The 16,078-nt window shown below is 33.1% G+C and overlaps 3 protein-coding genes and 1 long non-coding RNA gene across 5 annotated transcripts in view; 2 read left to right on the top strand and 2 right to left on the bottom strand.

The window, feature by feature from the left end:
- The window catches only part of LOC128885856 (adenylosuccinate lyase), a 36,995-nt gene that overhangs the window by 14,480 nt on the left and 6,437 nt on the right, over nucleotides 1-16,078 (top strand). The gene's annotated exons all lie outside the window — the stretch shown is intronic.
- Nucleotides 827-6,386, bottom strand: LOC128885869 (uncharacterized). Its single transcript, XM_054140189.1, has 4 exons — nucleotides 6,047-6,386; nucleotides 4,293-4,504; nucleotides 3,898-4,083; nucleotides 827-1,194 (listed from the first exon to the last, which is right to left on the bottom strand). The coding sequence occupies exons 2-4, from the start codon at nucleotides 4,380-4,382 to the stop codon at nucleotides 964-966; spliced, it is 507 nt and encodes a 168-aa protein (XP_053996164.1). The 5' UTR covers nucleotides 4,383-4,504; nucleotides 6,047-6,386; the 3' UTR covers nucleotides 827-963.
- On the top strand, nucleotides 6,720-12,956 carry LOC128885874 (uncharacterized). 2 transcript variants are annotated; one of them, XR_008459687.1, is made up of 3 exons: nucleotides 6,720-7,488; nucleotides 12,619-12,709; nucleotides 12,822-12,956. It is a non-coding gene; the product is annotated as an uncharacterized LOC128885874 (long non-coding RNA). The 2 variants fall into 2 exon arrangements; XR_008459686.1 differs by lacking the exon at nucleotides 6,720-7,488 and adding an exon at nucleotides 12,014-12,052.
- On the bottom strand, nucleotides 14,506-16,031 carry LOC128885872 (uncharacterized). Its single transcript, XM_054140193.1, has 4 exons — nucleotides 15,530-16,031; nucleotides 14,846-14,936; nucleotides 14,731-14,775; nucleotides 14,506-14,637 (listed from the first exon to the last, which is right to left on the bottom strand). Exons 1-4 carry the CDS (start codon nucleotides 15,674-15,676, stop codon nucleotides 14,525-14,527), a joined length of 396 nt encoding a protein of 131 aa, XP_053996168.1. The 5' UTR covers nucleotides 15,677-16,031; the 3' UTR covers nucleotides 14,506-14,524.

Genomic DNA, 16,078 nt, shown 5'->3' with positions numbered 1-16,078 from the left:
TATAACGTATAATACACTAAAGAGGTTGCTAGAAGTAATAAGCTATTTAATTATAGTTTTAATGCACTTAACAGGTTAATCGTATAATCATACGAACTTTGGATCGTAGCATGATGTGAATCAAAATTCATATTACTCTGTGGGTCCTATCATATCCTTAAAATATAGGGTATATTCGATCATGTTTTAAAGATCTTTGGGTGTTAGTTATTAATAAAATTCTTACACTAATGCTAAAGCTATAGAGAACGCATTGCATATAAAAATTGCTAAAAAAGAAAACGATTAAGTAACAGTTTACACAATCTAATATTCTACAATACAATTCAACATATCATTTAATTTGTACATTTTCTAAAAATGCTAATACAAATGCTGTACTCTTCGTTCTTTATGTGACGATACAATAAAATTAACTCTACGTAAGTGCTACTTTTATTTAGATTGGACGGCGACAGGGCTTACACCTAATCTTTGAATATTTGGCTCAAGAATTGGTTTTCAATTGCATACAGATTTTGCTTAAATATATTATAGACTGTCGGTCGGTTTCAGGATTATTTCGTGCTCAATGAAATTTTACGAAATCTTCCTCTGGCATACATCATCTGGAACACATTCGGTGGAAATCTTTTCTGTCTTATTTGTTTCGTTTTCTTCGAAACTCTAAACGCTTCCCTAAACTCTGTTTTTCAATTTTCTCCTCTCGAAGGTCGTGAAAACGATTAGCTATATTATACTAACATGTATCTGACTAACTGTCACTCATGACGCTATCGACTCGGATATTAAAATAATTTAAACGGTACTATTATACGTTTCAGAAATATATATATATGATCATTTATCGCAAAATTCTTTTGGTTTATCCATTTTTACTGGTCATTAGTACGTACATAATTCTCTGGTTGGGTCATTACTGATTTTTCTGCTTTTCGTAAGAGCTACTTCCTTCTTTCCTCTTCACTCCGAGTTCTTCGACGAATACCTTATAGTGAGAATAACTTCGACGATGAAAACCAACGCGTTCACGAATGTGAACACCGCTGCCGATATGAACATGTCCATGTACTGTTTGCTCGGGTAAAATTCGTTGTTGCTGTAGTAAGGGCCGACGATCTTCCTCCAATTATAGACAATAACGCTTCCAGCGACGATGTGTAGAAGCGCGCCCACCGAGGCGAACATTATCAGCTGGAATCAGAGCAGATCAATGTTGCTTCAGAATGTATTCAGATCAATCTGTTACATATTTCAGTCTCTTCGTTACAGTCTAGCCACGCAGCGTGGAGAAAAGCTAACATGAAATAAATGAGGCAAAATATTCATAAAAAAATGATGTGATTTCTTTCCTGGCTCTATTAAAAAACTTAATTTATTGGTTAGTGTAAACGTATACTATTAAAGAAAACGTTTGCGACTTCTATTATCGCAGTCCTCTTCGATATAAAATAATTGCATAATCAGGTTAGAAGTACTTAATAAAGGAACCTGTGGTCATACACATTCATGTTCAATTAGAAATTCCAAAATAATTATTTAAGCATCTCAGGATACAATATTATAATTATAATTATTTATTCATATTTTATAATTAATTTCAAGAATCACACAAAAGATTTATTTATTTATAAGATACAAGAAAACATTTTGTAAATGTTTCTCTTGCAAATTCTCAAGAATTTTTTCCATCGTAAGAAATATGTTTCTAAATAAAAAGAAAATGAGGGTTTGAATTATTCGTAAATAAACTTTTCGACTGAATGTACCGAATACACATTTGTAACGCTAATCGTTAACGCATTGTTCTTAAAAATTGTTTACACCGTAAGGGGGACATGAAGTCGTTCGCTTTCACGACAAAGTCTCTAATTATTCTACGTGTTATCACACCGGTGTGATTTAAACGACAGCAACTGTCGCTATTTCTCGAAATAACGAGTCCTCGATATTATGAGCACATAAACGTCGCAAAAGTAGGTGATTGATAAAACGTATGGGAACCTGAACGTTGATAAGTTATGAATTTTAATCGAACTAGAACGGGACGCATAAGTGTACTTTAAACGTTTCGCTTGAACGTGGCAATTTATACATTTAGAGCAACTGAAAATATGAAAAAATGTTGGAGGGTGTGGAAAAATTCGAAAATATATAAAGTATCAACAACAAAATATATCTTATACTGTTTAAACGATAAGAGATGCTTCCATTTAAATTCCATTTCTTTATCTACATGTATAGAAATGTGAGTTACGAGAATTATCTAGGAAATCAATTAACAAATAAAACAATTATCTAAACCGAGAATTGAAACGTTCAACGTTTAATAAAGTTGAACAGTTGCGTGCAATGCTAATGGTTTTCTTCATTTACTTTCCAACGAAACGGACAAACTCCACCACTACTATTAATTGATATTTCACTGTGATGAGAATAATATTTATGGTGGATATAACAGCAAGCATTATGTCTAATTATCGTAGTAATATTTCAGAGTTTCGTGATAATAACGTGCAACTGATGATGGTTATTAAATTGTACTCAATAAGGTCCGTTTTATGATGCAAACGAGCTAATAATAGTCATTAAACTAGAATTAGTGTAATGACTTAAATTTATTAATCTAAAATGTAATATACTAAATTACAACTACCAGATCACATCGATAATTAGATCGATACAGTTACGTAGTGGTTATTCGTAATTTCCAGTGTCACTTACGAACTCGGAAAACAAGCAAACCTTCATGTGACAGCCTTGAATACTTAATGAGGTCATTCGTGCAACATTTTTTCTATGGACAATACGAATATGAAATACTGTTAGTTTCATAAAACGAAGAGAACGAAATCGATATATACATAGGAGTTAATCTTCCTTCGTCAAAAGCAAGATAAAGTTTCTTTTCTCAAGAAAAGTTGACGAAAAAGTTGCACAGTGATAAATGATTAAAAGAAGTAGCATAAAGCGTAAAACAAACTTCTTCCTTTCCGCTTGAAGGAAAGTTGGTCACGATACCGATCAATAGCAACTACTCCACAAAATAAAAGTTTCTTAGAACTATATATTACAAGGTGAAGATATTATGTAATATTTTATAAACGAGATACGTATCGACAAAATAAATAAAAATATTAAATGAATATCTAATAAAATTTTTAAAAACAATTTCTTCTGATTTTCCGAAGATTCGTCAGTCGTAATTGTTCGTGTAGTTTCAACATCAATAGATAATCATTCTTTGTCTTCAAAAGTGTTTCAGAGCTCAGCTGTTTAGAATTCCATGTTTCATACTTCGAATATGAAGCATTCCTATCCGTAGAAACTAATCACTAACACGATCGAATATTCGCGTATAAATATGAAAGTGAACAATGTATTCGTGTACGTCCGAAGGACGTGACGCATCTGTTAATTATCGAGTGCATGGTATATACGACGACGTCTCAGCTGTGCAAATGGGCTAGGCTTCTGATCGAAACTAGCGAAATGCCAGAAATTTGAGCCTTGCCAGGGCGTATGTCCAAAATACTCAATCTAGGAAGTGAATCTAACACGACACTATTCCTTTTGTGTTCGTCACGCGATCCTTTGGTTGTGTTACTTCGTCAATTTATTATCGTCAGACACGCCATTTAATTTAGTCCCTAGTCGTAGGATTCTGATCCGAAAACTTTCATTTTCCTTTTGCTAGTAAACTACTTTAGACGCATGTTAGGAGTCTTTGCCTGCCTTTGATCAATATTTCATTTCTTGAATTATATACGATATTCAGAACCATTCAATCATTATCGATTGGATTTTTTCGGATTATTCTATCCCTTTGAAGTTATGTTGTTGTTTAGATAATTGGTGAAGTTAAATATGTAAAAATACGTTGGATTTCCGACTCACCGTTCGCTTCGGTATTCTGTCCCCGAGGAAATGGCAAATGATAAAAAGGGAGTTGATTATGATGTAACCGGCGATGGTGGTGTAAATGATCGCAGCATCGTCTAGTTTGAACCTCGATCTGATCAGGATTCGTTGGAACGAGTTGAGTGGATCAACTATTAATCCGATTGCAAATACAGACAGAACCTATCGAAATTGGAAGAAAGTTCATAGTAAGTTTTGCAAAATTGAATATGTAATTTATAAATAAGCAAGATGAACGACGAATTCTTAGACTGTAATTTTTATAAAGAAGTAACACTTAAATACAGTTAGTGTTTAGTAATACTTGATCACGGATTCTATCCATAATAATTCTATTGTACATTTTTCAACAAGGGGGATGATTTACTTACAACTTCCACAATTTTCATGATAAACGGTAAGTGTCTGATTATTTTTCGTTCCTTAGGGACGCGCTGGTCCTGTGGATTTTCGTCTGCCATTCTGACTCGTCGGTGTTTTCCTTTTCCGTCACCCAGTTTGGACGATTTCAGGTTCACCCTTTGTCCGCGATCAATTCTTCCCGCTTTCTAATGGTAGTCCTCTCTCATCGAGCACATCGACCCTAGCGGTGGCAAGTAACGCGATAAACATCAGAATAAACGTAGGAAGGTTGTACGTCACCCCATGAACTGGGGACAAGTGCAGACAGCAAGTGATTTGAATGCGCTGATATACGTTCTTGGCGCCTTCTGTGCTTTCACTTACACATTCGATAGTGATTACATGAATTTTTCTTTGTGTACAAGCGTCGTTCTATATTATTCATATTTCATAGTTCATATTAACTTACAGCAGAATTTTGTTATTGTAATTAATAATGATATGAAATTATATAAAATGTTGTTGTTATTATTATATTCTTATAGTACATATTATATCTATTATATTATACAAAATTAAATATTATATTGAATTATGATATACTCGAGTATAATTCTCAAATTACCAATGTTATGGAAATTACTAATTATATTAATGAATTAATTTGCTTCTTCCCCATCGAATATCGGAGATATAGTAGTATGTTTAACAGATTTGCAGTGTCCTCGGTAGCTGTAACGTTTTTTCCTTTTCTTTTTCATTTACATTAATTGGTATGCATTTTTATTCACTTCCACTTCTGTAATTCCTGAATGACTAACAAAACTTCAACTCACTCGCATTCTTCCTTGAATATTTTACAAAGAATCAATCCGAATGGAACTATGTATCTTTTATCTCTCATATCGTTCTAATTATACGAAACTTTTATTTTTTATTTATATTATGCAATACAGGAATTCTTATTTTCCGAGAGAATTATAATTCTTAGAACACGTACATGCACATTATGCAATCAGTCGTGACTCAATGACACTGTACTCTGCACCTCGTCTCTACAGTGCCATCTCTTTCACTGTGAAAAATTTATATAAATACTATCATCAATTAAAGTCTCAAGATCTAAAAGTTTCACGAACATCGTTCTCATTAACGTAATCTACTTTGCTAAATATACGCATTGTTCGTATTATTAATTCAACAACCAGAACTACCAAACAACTTTGACCAGTGTACACTGAACTATTAACATTAGGTTTACGGAGGTTCAAAGTATCTTCACTACATTCTTTTAACACTTACATCAAATTATATACAATTCTGTTTGTATAATTATACTCTTATAATATATAATTAAATATATGTATAAAATAAAATATTTTCAAAAATTATAATATATAAGAGTATAACTCTTAAACTGCTAATTATGTTGATATTATTTCAAGTAACAATTTGATAGAATAGCCTTAAAAAATTAAAATATTACAAGCTTTCGGACTTAGAGCATTTATTCAAATAAACGTTTCTGACTTTCAAGGGTCCCTTTAGATAGAATTAAAATTGAATATATTTCTTTTTCGATGTTTACTTTTAATGAACTACTTGAAAAAAGTCTCAGACAAATATAAAGTTGTATATATGCCTGTCTCTTTATATAGCTGAACATTACCTTTACTGATTAATGAAAAATGAAAATATCTGTAATTTCCCTTTCGATATTCGCAAACCTATTAATATCGATCCCCACGTTTCCCAATTTTTCTGTTGTTACGACGGTACACACCTTTTTCCACCACGTAATCGCGGGACACGGTCCACGTGCAGCCACTCTGTTAGATCCCCGAAGATCCTTCCTGCTCACGTGTTCACCGAATCGTATCGAAAAACCTTGTTATTGACACTTGTCTGTCAAGTTCTCGACCAAGAGAATGCCACCAAGTTTTATTCAATGTTATTGCAATCGAGGCGATTCACCAGAACGCGGAATTTCCGTCGAATCGATCGATACGATCGCGTCGGATCGACTAGCGGAGGACGTGTCGCGACAGGTGGTCAATCACGCTGATCGTCGCTGAACGATGCGGAATCGAGCGTAAACCGTGCAGTTCCACACTGTGCCGCGGTACAACTTAAACTGGAACGCCAAGCATGATACAGACCGTGCCTACGTCGTAACGTGCAAGTTGCGCAGGCGGTTTGCTGGCTTTGTTAGCCAGGTTCACCGTATGACCATGTCGTACTCACTTAGGTACGATTGTGTCACTGGCGCGCAATTTTTGCGAAAAAGGGTCGCGTGCGCCCTCTTCCACGAGTCCCGCCTCACTCGCTGTTCCGCAGTAGAGTGAATCCACTGTCATCGAGGATTCTTCGTTCATGTTCCATTCTGTAACACAAATTGTTGATATGAATTTATGTGGAAGAGTTGTGGGATGTCTTGAAAATTGACTGTGGGTAGTAGGCGATATTACATCTTTGATGTTTGATTCAGAAGACTCGAGATAGAAATATGTACTTTCTTGAGGAAAAGTAGGATAGTTTAGAAGATTTGAGAAATTTTGTAATTCGGTGACCGTTGAGGAATGTTTAAAAATTGAGATATTATCTATGAGACTACAAGAGAAATAGTATAAAAGAAAATAATATTTTGAAATTGAGAAATTATACTTCATGAAGCAATTCATTGTACTTCTCAACTTTTCACGTATCAGTACTCGTGCTTCCTTTCTTGTTCGATGCAGGTAAATCCGACGTAGCCAAAACAACTCACGGAATCACGCGAGCTGCGGATTTCGAAAAAGTCGCGTAATTGGAGCCTGGAACGAAGGGCGAGGTGACCGAGGGATTTAATTCACGGGCACGTGCTGTTGGTGCGTCGAAAAGCATGCATCGGAACATGTTGGACCTCACGTGACTCACGGTGTATAATTTGCGTGGTCGTATTGCGGATGTATACACGTGCAAAACCTTGGAGCACAGGCCGGCACGGCGTCTTGTTTAAACATGCATGGACGAAAGTAGGATTGAGTCGAGAGCACCCGCAAAAGCGACACAAATTTTCTTGCTTAACTTCCCTCATGCCGATTCTCTTTTTATGGACAAACAAACTATTTGCTCGCCTCAAATTATTCTGGGTGTGATATTGTGTTTGTGTATTTCTAATATGTACTCTAATTAAAAAATAACGAAATACAAGTGAATTTGTATCGCGATAATACAGTGGGTGTAGTAAGTATTCAAAAAGTCCATAAAGTCTAGAAATTCTGAAGGGATATGATCAATTTTGGGATAGCATGTACCCTCGTCCTCGAGTTCCATTATTGTTGAACAATGTTGCAAAATAAGTGATTGCTGTTCCTTCCTTGATTCCACGCAGTGTAACGTTTTTCACACGTGCCGTATTCTCTTCTCTTCTACAAATATTTATTGTCGTGGAGTGACATTTTTCCACGAGCATTTGTATCTATTGTGACGAAACATAATATCGAGACTTTCAATTAGTTTTTCCTTTGGAGGAGTGATTAAACTCGAAAGAATTAAAATATATTTTTTTATACTTAAAGAAGTATTAAAGTTTGATCACAATTACTCTGGAGAATTTTGTTTCAAAACAAAAACATGTAGGTGGTAATTGCTCTGAGTTATAAATTACTCAAGCCAGTTATTTTTATTAACAATGCATGAAATAATTAATGAAAGGAATTGTTGAAACGATGCTTAGATAGTACAATTTAATTTTGCTTGAATTGGAATGGTTATTTTCACTTCAATAATTGTAGGTACTAATTCGTTAATAAAAAAATTGTTAATAAAGAAATTGTGAGTAGAATTTTATATACGTTAGTTCATTGCACAACAATTGACAAAGTATGTTACAGAAAGTTGTAGCGCTTCGACCATGACATCGCAAACGTATCGCAGTCTAAATATTTTAATGGTTAAAAATATGTCAGTAATTCAGTACGTATGATAATTATGGATCAAGTACAAGTCAGCCTCGGGAAAACCTATCTTCTTATATCCGATATCGACCATGAGTTTATAAGTACAGAGTATAATTTCGTGACGAATAATGAGGGCACGCTTGCTGCATATGAAACTTCTATGATTTTCATTTGCGTTACGTCGTTGCAACCAATTTTTGTCTTGACAGGTGTGAAATTCAATTCTAAATTTGACAAATAATTACTGTGAAATGTAAATATTAAATTCTGCTAAAATGCATTAAGATTGTGTATTCTTTATTTCGTAAGAATACATGTAGCAACTGTTTTTTAAGGTCTTCAATAGAGAATGAAAATATCATTTTGAAAATTTTGAAATGTTCAACATTAATCGAGACAGAGAATCTTTGTTATTAATAATCATAAATATATTTAGTATTTTGGAGTGCAGTACACAACAAATAAATATTAATTTTAAAAATACCAATAATTTGTTATTTAATGGATTGAGAAATCACTTCTATAGGCCAATGGCACATTAAAAAAAAAAAAAAAAAAAACTATCAAAGCATAATAAGCGATTTTAACTAGCACGACTCGTAGTAGCATTATTTTCTAATTGCGTAACAGCCTAAGCACTTCGCTACTCCTGTTACAGAAAAACAATTCTACGTGCACGTATTGTAACGAAACACACTCGTTCATACAAATGTGATCTGTGACTACTATCGCATTCATGAACGTGCGTACGAAAGATCACATGTGCACTGGGTCAGTAGGTGCGGCCTGATCTTCAACGATGATCTTCCTACCGTGAACTACGCATGGTAGCACATTGCTTTCCGTTTCAAACAAGTCATCATCGAAATGTTTTAATTATTTCATTGTTCTCAAACTCTTTCTCAAATGATTACATTCTTTACTTTACACGTAATACTTCTTATGAAAAGAGATTTTGCTTTTTGTGTCCACTTATTATGAGTAACAGTAACGAAAAAAATTACATTTCTTGTTTTCCCAATTTTTAACGTAACATGACAATTTACATACTGATAAAATACTTATAATTGTATTAAATAACAGTTAATTTTGTATTTGTTGCTCAAGAAAGCAAAATAATATACAAATAATATAGAGATTTTGTGTTCATCTAGGACCTCAAAATTCTTTGTTAGGTTAATCTTACCGTTCTTCCGTGAAAAGACACAAATGTAAAGTATAATCAGTAATTGAAAATGAAAACAATTCTAAACGATCACGTTTTACTCGCTTTTTTCTGGTTAGTTAAAGAGCCTAGGTTTTCAAGTCGAGCCTGAAAAGGTTAAATTACCGCCAGCGCTCGTAATTAACGTGATTATGTATCCGGATCGTGGGTGTGGGATTGTACCGGTCATTCACGATGATTACGAGGTCAAGTAGACTAATTGATGCATATCGTGGTCGCTTTGTGACCCTCCTCAAGCTTGCTCCCTCGTAGATTGGGAAAAAAGCATGATAGCTTCGTTTAAGTATCGTATATGCTCTCTTCTTTCGACCGACTATCGAATTCTTTGACTACTATTTATAGTGAATTGTTTTTTATTTTTTTTTATCATACTTCGTCGAAAGCTTCAATTTTTTCTAAATTTTGTTTATTTACAATGCTTTACTAATGCTATGTTACATGAATCTCTTTGAAAAGAATATGTGTTACTGATTTTCATTTGATGACGAATGCTGTTGAATAGAACGATGAACCACAACAGCAAACATGGACACAGAATTAACTATTAAGGTGATCATAAGGACGAACTCGGAGAAACTGAAAGAGGATTATTTTATCAAACGAGTCTGAGTAATGATCCTAAAGAACATTGTTGATCTTTCTTAGATTCAGGAAGAATTATACAAATTTAAACTTGCAGAAAAAGAAAAATAAGTAAAATAAATAATTTAGTCCATTCATGTACATATTTCTCTTTAATTTTTGTTTGTTATTTTTTTTCATCTTTCTCACAATTTTCCTTTGACTACTTTTAAAATTTACAAATGAGATTAACAAATAATCAATAGTGCTATCGAGTCGCAAATTATCAACCTGAATGTTTGTTACAGGTGTAATCAACTATTTCAAGAAAATAATAATGATTATTTCTACTTCGAATTCTTTTTTTTTTTAACGTACTTATGGTCGGCGTCACGATCACTGAAGGTGTCAATTACCCACAAGATCCACTTGTACAATTCATAGATGCCACATATCATGCTACCGACTGCGCCAATCGCAGCGAGGCATATTTCCTTAATGAACATATACCAAATACTTTTAAACTTTACGTCTCTCGATAGGGAATTTTTGATGCGCTAATTTATTCCTTACGTTTTCACTTAACTCACGAGAAAAATATATTCCTTGTGCGCGAATAGCACGAAAATGTCAGAGGAATTTATAATGATGTAACCAGTTAGAAAAGTGGGCACCAGAATTCCAAAACATGGATGTTCCAAATATGACTCCAGTGGGCTGCAGTATACTGCGGTGCCAACTATGCAAGCTGACTGCAAACGTATTAATAAATAGCGAAAATTAGTCGCAGATTCACATATCGTTAAATATTTCTTTTAATAAATTCATTTTTCATTTTCATAGTGAAACATATTTGATACAAACTAGATTTCTGTATATTTTATATGGTACCTACATCAGAGTGAAGGATATTTTATTTTTTTTTATTATACTTCGTCGAAAGCTTCAATTTTTTCTAAATTTTGTTTATTTACAATGCTTTACTAATGCTACGTTACATGAATCTCTTTGAAAAGAATATGTGTTACTGATTTTGATACAAGAAACTTTATTATTAGCCATGAATTTATAGTATATAGTATATTTATAGTATATATAGTATATATATAAGTATAACTTATAATCATATACTATAAATTCATGGCTAATAATAAAGTTTCTTGTATCAAATGCTAAAATGTATAAAAATCATTCAAAATGTGTTGTCCTTCTTTTCGAATTGTTCTTACAGTTAAAATATAATTTATTAACTTTGATCAATCTATGAAGTGATAGACTCTTTTCTAAAATTGCTATGCGACAGTTAAAGTACAATTTCTTAATTTCTATAATAGTTAAAATCTCCTCAATTATCTAATATTGAAATTATAAGAAAGAATTTGCAAACTGATAAAGTAAATCTTTCAAAATCTGAAATCCACAATCCAAAACAAACCAGGGACAATGTTTTCCATATCAACAATGTCTTGTCAACATTCCACGTCCTCAACCCCCAACCGTGGAAAGGTATCAGTATATTTCCCATTTCTTTTTCGGTGGACACAAATTTGACGAACCCGCGATATCTACAGAATCTTTGATAGTCGAGATCAACACGCAACTCAGTGACATTTTTTTTTTTTTTCAAATGTTTCCTTTACGTCTGAACATGCTGAATACTTCAACGTTCAGAATGCCGATTATTTTCTATCGATTGGATCGATTAATAAGACTGACGCGTCACCGTTTCTGCCCAAAAGAAAGATAACTTTATAAAAGTGATCGTTGGGCAACAATTAAAAAATGAAGGGACTCGGTAAACTCATCACGGATATTAATTTCATTTTGAGATTGATCGAATTCGTAAGCGAGTTTAACATTGGTCAAAATGTGTAGAATGTTTAGAGACCTTTTAAACTTCTTTTTTGCGTTTGGTTATGTTACTTAGGTACTGTGTCTCCTGGGAATAATTTTCTATACCGAACGTTTTGTGTTTCTGATGGTGCTCTCCTTCCATGGGTGGCTATATTTGTCTTTTTTCTATGTCGTATCTTACGTGTGCGAGGAACCGGATGTGTGGGTGGTATGGACGTAAATTTAATTATGTAATTCAATCCTGTTTCTTTAGATTGCCTCGACTGCCTCACTGGTGATTTGAACAGTTACGATATTTGACATTGTTCTTTAGTGCAACTTTATTCTTACTTTTCTATTAAATCGTGTATCGCATTAATCTAAGAGAATAGAGTCAATAGTATGAAAGTTGAATTCCACATAGATATATACTAGTAAAACTATATATAAGAACAACATGAATGAGTAAAGAGTAATTTATTCGCACTGTTCTTCTATGCAGTTTGAGTTTTAATTTTTCATTCAAACAATTATGACAAGAAAATTTCTTTCGTAGTTTTCCTTGACCTTGTATATTATATTTTCTTGTTTGTATAAAGAAGTTTGTATAAAGAAGCTTCTAATTGTTATGATTTATTTAAGTCACACTGAAGGAAATCTAAACTATATTGACTATGAAAACTACATTTTTTATTTAACTCCCTTATTTCTTATTTATTCTCTCATTTTTTCTGGAGCTGTATTTTATTCTGTTTAATTTCACTACTGGAACTAACCACGTGACTAACTTTACAGGAAGTTCTGGCTCTCGGAATGTACACCGTTCTCATGTTAATCAATGGTATTTTGGAGTCGTCGACACTTTGCATTATGCCTTTCGCATTAGGTAACGGAACAAAAATTTAATGCGCCCGGATATGATGTCATAACAACGACAATTCACTTACCCAGTTACAAATGCAACGCCAAATTTAACCACACGATTTTGATGTTTTCAGCTGGTTTATTATTCGCAGACTTGGTGGTCCTTATCGTAGTCAAACGCTAAGTAAGAAGATCAAAATACTAAACCATACGGAAAATGGACCTGTTTCTATTAAACATTAAGCTAGTTCTCGAATTGTGCAATTTTTATGCGAGCCATAATTTAACGTAAATGGGCGTTACAAATGTTGCTTGACATCTTCGTTATAACTGTACGAGGAAAGTAAAGACATATGAATGAAGAACGTTTATTCAATTATCGTTTGCGTTTACAGTGGCAGCAGTCGCTCGGTTGGCTTTCCTTATGTTTGCGTATTCCACGCAAGCCATGTAGGTTGTTTCGCAAAATAATATTATGAAATTCGCTGGAAAATATAAAATAATTCATTGCTCAGAGGAAGTAATTAAGATATACCCATAATCAAGTTTGTATAGATGAAAAATTATTAAATGTATCGTTTGGAAAAATATAGACTATTATTTATTTATTACAAAGAGATTCATTTAAACGCGCACCTAACAGCAGGAGCCCAATTTTAAGTTCACTGCGATTTGCTTCGTGATCTGCCAAAGTTGTATCGTGAGCCCTTTGAACCCCTGCTATTCCACCTATCAAATTGAAGATCACTCCTATTGAGAAGTACGTGAATTCCTAGAATCGAATTGAGAAACGACTACAGGAGTTAATAAAATAACGTATTTTATCGATGATGTTTTACTATAATAAAAAATTCTTATTGCCCTTAGTACATTTAGAAAACGAGAAATAGGCGAAACAATATGTCAAATAGGTTATTCTAGCATGGAAAAGATGTTCAACGTATTCTTGTACATATAGAAATTTATAATTTAAACAATTTGTATTTAGTAGATGCAAAGATGACTCGAACCTGTGAGTCGAAACGTTGTATTAAATGACGATTATATTGAGACTAACAAATAGCGATCTTTACCTCTTTTATACTTAATTCTGCATTGATAAACTCTTTTTTACCTAGGAAACTTTAATACTAGCTGTAGATCCAATAAGAAAAATATCGACTACCTCGTTCGAGTTGCCGAACCTCTAAATGATTTTGAACAGTGTACAAGCATGGAAAGAGATCAAGTTAGTACAATTAAAAATACGTGAATTTCTGTTTAAACTAACTGGTAGTTTGCGTGGCTTCTCAAACACATGTGTCATCGCGATAGAAAAATAGATGATAGAGTACGTCGACGAGTCGATGCAATAAATAATCCAGAGCCATCTTGGTATCAGATACTCGCTATATTTCGAGAGTTCCCTGAGGCAAATGACAGCTATAATCTAAACAACCAACAAACAGTTATGAAATTGTGAAAATACGCGCAACTATGATAAGAGGATTTATTTTACCAGCTCCAGGACTTTCAAGAGGAAGCTGAAGTCTCTCAGAAGCCGACGTGCAAATTCGAACATGTTTATTGATCTAATCATCAACTGCCTCGAGTTTCGAAAGCCAAATGGCCGAATATCGCCGATGATCTTTGCAATTTTCGGCCATACAATATATCGATTAGGTTGAAAAGTGATACTTTCACTCATTCGTTGAACATTATATATTATTCTTGCAATTACAAGAAGTTATTATTATTTTTTTTTTTATCACATTGGCTTAAATTATTTGTTTAGTTTATTTCGAAATGCAGAAGATACATTTTAATATTATCATTCTCGTCGTTTTAATTGGAAATTTTAATCGCCTACGGTTTGCCTCGATCTGCCTGAACTTTTCATGAAGCCTGGGCTCTTTCCTAAGGCTTGCATTATAAGCAGAATGAAGTCGATGATGAGTAGTACGAGCGCCACTGTTAAAGGAGAATGGAAATAGAGGAGTTTGCCATTGTTTGACACAGTTTATACCGGCGTAAAAGTAAATAGCAACGGGTATATGTACTTACCCAGGGTCATTACAATGAAAACTACATATTTGTAATGCTCGTATCCTAAAAAGCCGATGTTATTAATGCATTAATATCTTACAATTGTAAATTCAATGGATTATAGTAAACTTACTATGTACTATGTACATCGATTCGTCGTAGCGGACGTAAGAAATAATCGTAAAGATCATCATAACTATCGATGCACCCACTATTAAAGTTTCCTGGATGGAAAAAACAAAATCAATTAAAACAACAATTTTATATGAAATATATATTAAAATTATGAAGAAAATTGTGCATACGACGAAATTTAATTAAAGTTCAATATTTAGTTACTATATACTATATATTTTACAAGTTTCATTCAATATTAAATCAACGATAATTAATTTTATGTGTATGTACGTATAATTTTCTTCAATAAAAAGTTTATAAAAGACTGTTATCACAATGTAGTTTTTCCTTGGAAAAACTATTCAACGTGATGTTTTACATATGTGATCTTCTAATTGTACAAATTTGCATTCTAATGATAGTAACTGTAAGTCTGAAGATTACTCAATTCACAAGTTGAAACATTTATAAGAAATGACGATAACATTGAGATAGTCAAATGATTTAAAAAAAAAAAAAAATTTTTTTTCAATATGATTCCTCCAAGTACTCTCATACTTTTTCAGTATATTATACTAACTGTTTGACAGATCAAAAATTCTTGTATATTTTAGTAGAATGTTTTATTCAGAAAGCTAGAAACAGAACAAAAGATCGATCAAAATATAAGTTTTAATGTGAAATTGTAAGATTCAATTACCAGAATCGGAGTTGAGTCGAACCAGGTGTATCCATACAAAACGATTACTAAATATGAAAGAGCGATCAAGTAATATCCTTCTAAATAAGCGTAACGATAGTATTGTTTCGTGGTCACATCGAAGACTAAAAATTCCACGAGCACCATGAGGCACTAAAAGAATAGGAACTTTATTAATTATATTGCTTTCAATGATGTATCAATTTAATAAAATTCAACTTACAACTACTATAAATTTTAAAACGTAGTGGACGTTTGTCCAGAGCTCTATGCATGCTCGACCCATTCTTGCACTTCAAACTTGTTTATATTTTACTTTAAAGTTCTTCTTAATATTATTAATATTATTAATATTCTGAACGATCTTCTTGATATCGTAAAATTAACGTGCATGTACACCATGAAATTATCGACAGATTGTTTGCATTTGTTTCAAATCGATAATACCTCTCGATGATCAGGTATGAGTTCTTAATGGAGGCAAAACAGTACAAATTTAAAATATTAAAATTGAAAGTTTATCGTTCAAATTGTTGTTTTCAAAGTGGA

This window comes from Hylaeus anthracinus, unplaced genomic scaffold (genome assembly GCF_026225885.1).
Source record: "Hylaeus anthracinus isolate JK02 unplaced genomic scaffold, UHH_iyHylAnth1.0_haploid 11982, whole genome shotgun sequence".
Taxonomy (NCBI): domain Eukaryota; kingdom Metazoa; phylum Arthropoda; class Insecta; order Hymenoptera; family Colletidae; genus Hylaeus; species Hylaeus anthracinus.
Note: the sequence above shows the minus strand (reverse complement) of the source record. Positions and strands in the feature narration are given on the sequence as shown.

Bases quoted from the DNA above. Each gene is read 5' to 3' on its own strand.
- LOC128885869 (XM_054140189.1), bottom strand. From the start codon at position 4,382: ATGGCAGACGAAAATCCACAGGACCAGCGCGTCCCTAAGGAACGAAAA. The intron at 4,084-4,292 runs GTAAGTAAATCA...CAATTTCGATAG, and splicing joins TCATGAAAATTGTGGAAGTT to GTTCTGTCTGTATTTGCAAT. The intron at 1,195-3,897 runs GTGAGTCGGAAA...CTCTGATTCCAG, and splicing joins ACAGAATACCGAAGCGAACG to CTGATAATGTTCGCCTCGGT.
- LOC128885872 (XM_054140193.1), bottom strand. From the start codon at position 15,676: ATGGTGCTCGTGGAATTTTTAGTCTTCGATGTGACCACGAAACAATAC. The intron at 14,937-15,529 runs GTAATTGAATCT...TTTTCCATCCAG, and splicing joins TCGACTCAACTCCGATTCTG to GAAACTTTAATAGTGGGTGC. The intron at 14,638-14,730 runs GTAAGTACATAT...CTCCTTTAACAG, and splicing joins TTTCATTGTAATGACCCTGG to TGGCGCTCGTACTACTCATC.